The sequence below is a fragment of the Sphaeroforma arctica genome (genome assembly GCF_001186125.1).
Source record: "Sphaeroforma arctica JP610 unplaced genomic scaffold supercont1.316, whole genome shotgun sequence".
Classification (NCBI taxonomy): Eukaryota; class Ichthyosporea; order Ichthyophonida; genus Sphaeroforma; species Sphaeroforma arctica.
This window is the reverse complement of record NW_014040242.1, coordinates 35,544-38,875: the sequence shown is the minus strand read 5'-3', so window position 1 is coordinate 38,875 and position 3,332 is coordinate 35,544. Positions and strand designations below refer to the sequence as shown.

Below are 3,332 nucleotides of genomic sequence, written 5' to 3'. Positions count from 1 at the left end.
CCTCGCCCCTTCTGCTACTCATACCTAGCCTCTTCTCGGCAGGCGCGCATGCTAGTGGACAGTCTAACGCAGGAGGGCCATCCCTCTAAGCTCATGCGCTTTCCTGATCGCACCACCACACTTGGTAAAACAATCAACGACTACCTCACCAGTGCTGTGGAGATGAGTGACCAGGCCATCCACTTACTGTTCTCTGCTAACAGGTGTGTGTAAACGGATTGTGTGTGTCGGAAGGTACGATACTTGTTCAGGGGCATCATATTGTGTGTGTGTATGTGTGTTTATGTATGTAAGTATGTTTTTATGTGTGTGTGTGTGTGTGTGTATGTGTGTGTGTGTTTGTGTGTTTTCGACTGGGCAAAACATATACAGACTACCTCGCCAGTGCTGAGTGCTGTGGAGACGAGTGATTAGGCTATATACTTGCTATGCTCGGCCAACAAGTGCGTGTAATGATATGTTATGCCAAAAAACCCCTAAACCATAAAACCTATCAGAAAGACCCTCAAACCCATCTGATCTGAGTCTGCAGTTAATATACTCTGCTTTAAGAACACAGCACGCTGCTGACAGTAGTGGAATTAACCTGAGAAACTATATCTGTGTACAATGCTCTATAGACTGCCCCTGCCACGCGTGACTATGAAAGGTGTTGTATTTCTAACCCTAAAACCCTAGAAAAATACAACCCTAGACATCGTACACTTTCATGGCCCTGTATCAGTGTCGCCGTGTCAGCGTGTACAAAACGTGTCCCAAGTTACGACACACTACTTGTGAGCGACCGTGCCAATTCTTCATAACCATTGCAGGTGAAAACTGAGCCTGTGAACATGGTTTTAGGGTTTTCTAACCCTGAATCGTGAACTGTCCTGTCCTATTTGCACTATGCAATGCCTCGTAAGACTTGGTTATTTGGGCTTGCCCGTATGAGTAATCCATACTAAAAGGGCAGGCGTGAGCTAAAGTCAAGCTCAACAGGGTCTTGTTTTCCCTCTGATTCTGCCCAATCTGTTCTGAGTGGTTGTGTAGGTGTGGTGGTGCGTGCGATGGTCGTCGTCAGTTGATGTCTGCGTGTATGGTTTGATGTACCGGAGAGGGAGAGTGTTGAGGTTTTAGGGTTTAAGAGGTTTATAGTTTTGGGTTGCTTGAATATCCGCATCCACGCCACAAATAACAGAGATGCCCTATGCAGTGCGAGCTTAGTGTATCGATTCCGTTAGACACTACGGATATAACGCCTGGGTGTAAGCGTTGAACATGACCTGTCGAACGATGCTACGTCCCAGTGCTTAGGGACGTATTCCTCTCGTATCCGTTAACGTACCATACACACGAGAATGTTCACGAGTATCCGTTAACGTACCGTTGTATTGAACAGATGGGAGGCTATGAAGCAAATGGAAGCAGATCTTAATGCGGGGACGACGCTGGTAGTGGACCGCTACGCCTTCTCTGGTGTTGCGTTTACCGCCGCAAAGGTGCGTTGTTTTGCGTTGTGTTGCGTTGTTTTGCGTTGTGTTGCGTTGTTTTGCGTTGTGTTGCGTTGTGTTGTGTTGTGTTGCGTTGAGTTTGGTTGGGTTGGGTTGGGTTGGGCGGGTGCACTTCCTGAGCTGCGCCGACTATAATGTATTGTGTGTAGCAGATTTGAAGATTTAAGATGTTCTGTCATATCCCCCAATCATTATATGTCTCTATGTCGGCGTGTTTCCGTGGAATGAAAACGGCTAATGAAAATAAAGAATCGGATCACCCTAGTCGATACCATCGCTTGGTCTCACTGACATCGGTGTAGTGTGGTTTAGCTTGGGTTTAGGGTTTATTAGCCCAAACAGGAATAGCAAAGACTGCATTGACAAACAGTATATCCTATCGCCTGTACATTCACCACTTGCTCTCAATAGGGATTGGACCTGCAATGGTGTTTAGGGTTTATTAGTCCAAACAGGAATAGCAAAGACTGCATTGACAAACAGTATATCCTATCGCCTGTACATTTACCACTTGCTCTCAATAGGGATTGGACCTGCAATGGTGCAAAAACCCTGATACTGGGCTGTATGCACCAGATGTAACGATATACATGGATCTCCCAGTGGATGAGGCCATGCGAAGAGGTGGCTTTGGTGAGGTGAGTGCGCACTTCTGTTTTGAAACCCAATTGTGCTCATGGGTAGAAAGGTTCAGGGTGTGGGGTGTGGGGTTAAGCGTTTAGAAAGCTAACCTTAAGTCCGTCCCAACTGGTACCGAACCTTTTGATCGGCTGCTTTGCAATTTGTGAGTATTTTCGGACCATTGATACACTTTTGTTGTGCTCGACACTGAAAAACTGAACGTTAACGTAAACGCATACCTATGTCAACTGGCGGAGTATCGGAGTGAGTGGTTGTAGATGCGTTCAAGACGTGGTAGTTGGTGGGCTGCATACGGTCAGAAAGGGTTTTAGGATTCTGACAATAAACCAATTCTTAACGAATATCGTCAAACTGTATACTATAGAACTCAATGAAAATACAGTTTGTAGATGATCACAATAATGTCTTGTGCGTGTAGTGCGCTGTGTGCTGCACCTTGCTGTCAGTAATAGTTTTGTAGAGGCTGGGGTTTAGGGTTTAAGGTTTTAGTATTAAGTTTAAGTAACCCGTTAGCTTTATGCTAGATGATTTTTGGCTGCAACTCGATAGTGCATTGCAAGGTTCACGAGGAGTTGAGTACCGAGATTGAACTTCAATGCCACAGTATTGGCGCAGTCCTGTTTTACCTACAGTACACATTCAGATATATTGATCAAGCATAGACACATAGGCAAGTACGTCAGTCAGTGTTTCTCGGTAGCATTCTTCCGTTTCGATGTATTGAACACAAGAGTGGATGTTCGAGCTTTCACGCCCAGTGACTACTATTGGTCTGAGGCATTTAATAGCGCATATCATCCCCAGCTGATTCCACTCGCACGCAAACATATATAGCTAAGGTCAAGAGAAGATCAATATGCAATAACGGTTTTATTTGCAATACCTAAGCTTTCCGATTAACCGTTGCAGGAACGATATGAGAAAGAGGACTTCCAGAACAAGGTGGGGCAAGTATTTATGCAACTCAGGACGCCAGAGTGGAAGGTGAGCTGATACCGCTTCCAGCGGTTTGGATTATTTGATAAGATTTGTATATGTGCATGTACATACAGGTATATGTATAGTTATGCATATGTTTATGTTTTAGTGTAAATATATATATATATGTGTGTGTGTGTGTGTGTGTGTTATTTATATATATATATATATATATATGTATGTATGTATATTATTTATATACGTATACATATACATATT

The 3,332-nt window shown here is 44.1% G+C and overlaps 1 protein-coding gene across 2 annotated transcripts in view; it reads left to right on the top strand.

Annotated features, from left to right (window-relative positions):
* The window catches only part of SARC_05125, a 5,593-nt gene that overhangs the window by 1,047 nt on the left and 1,214 nt on the right, over positions 1–3,332 (top strand). For both annotated transcript variants that reach the window (XM_014301017.1, XM_014301018.1), the window contains exons 2-5: positions 43–203; positions 1,382–1,481; positions 2,018–2,131; positions 3,045–3,119. In XM_014301017.1, the coding sequence (XP_014156492.1) occupies positions 43–203; positions 1,382–1,481; positions 2,018–2,131; positions 3,045–3,119 (450 nt within the window). The remainder of the gene's footprint in view (positions 1–42; positions 204–1,381; positions 1,482–2,017; positions 2,132–3,044; positions 3,120–3,332) is intronic.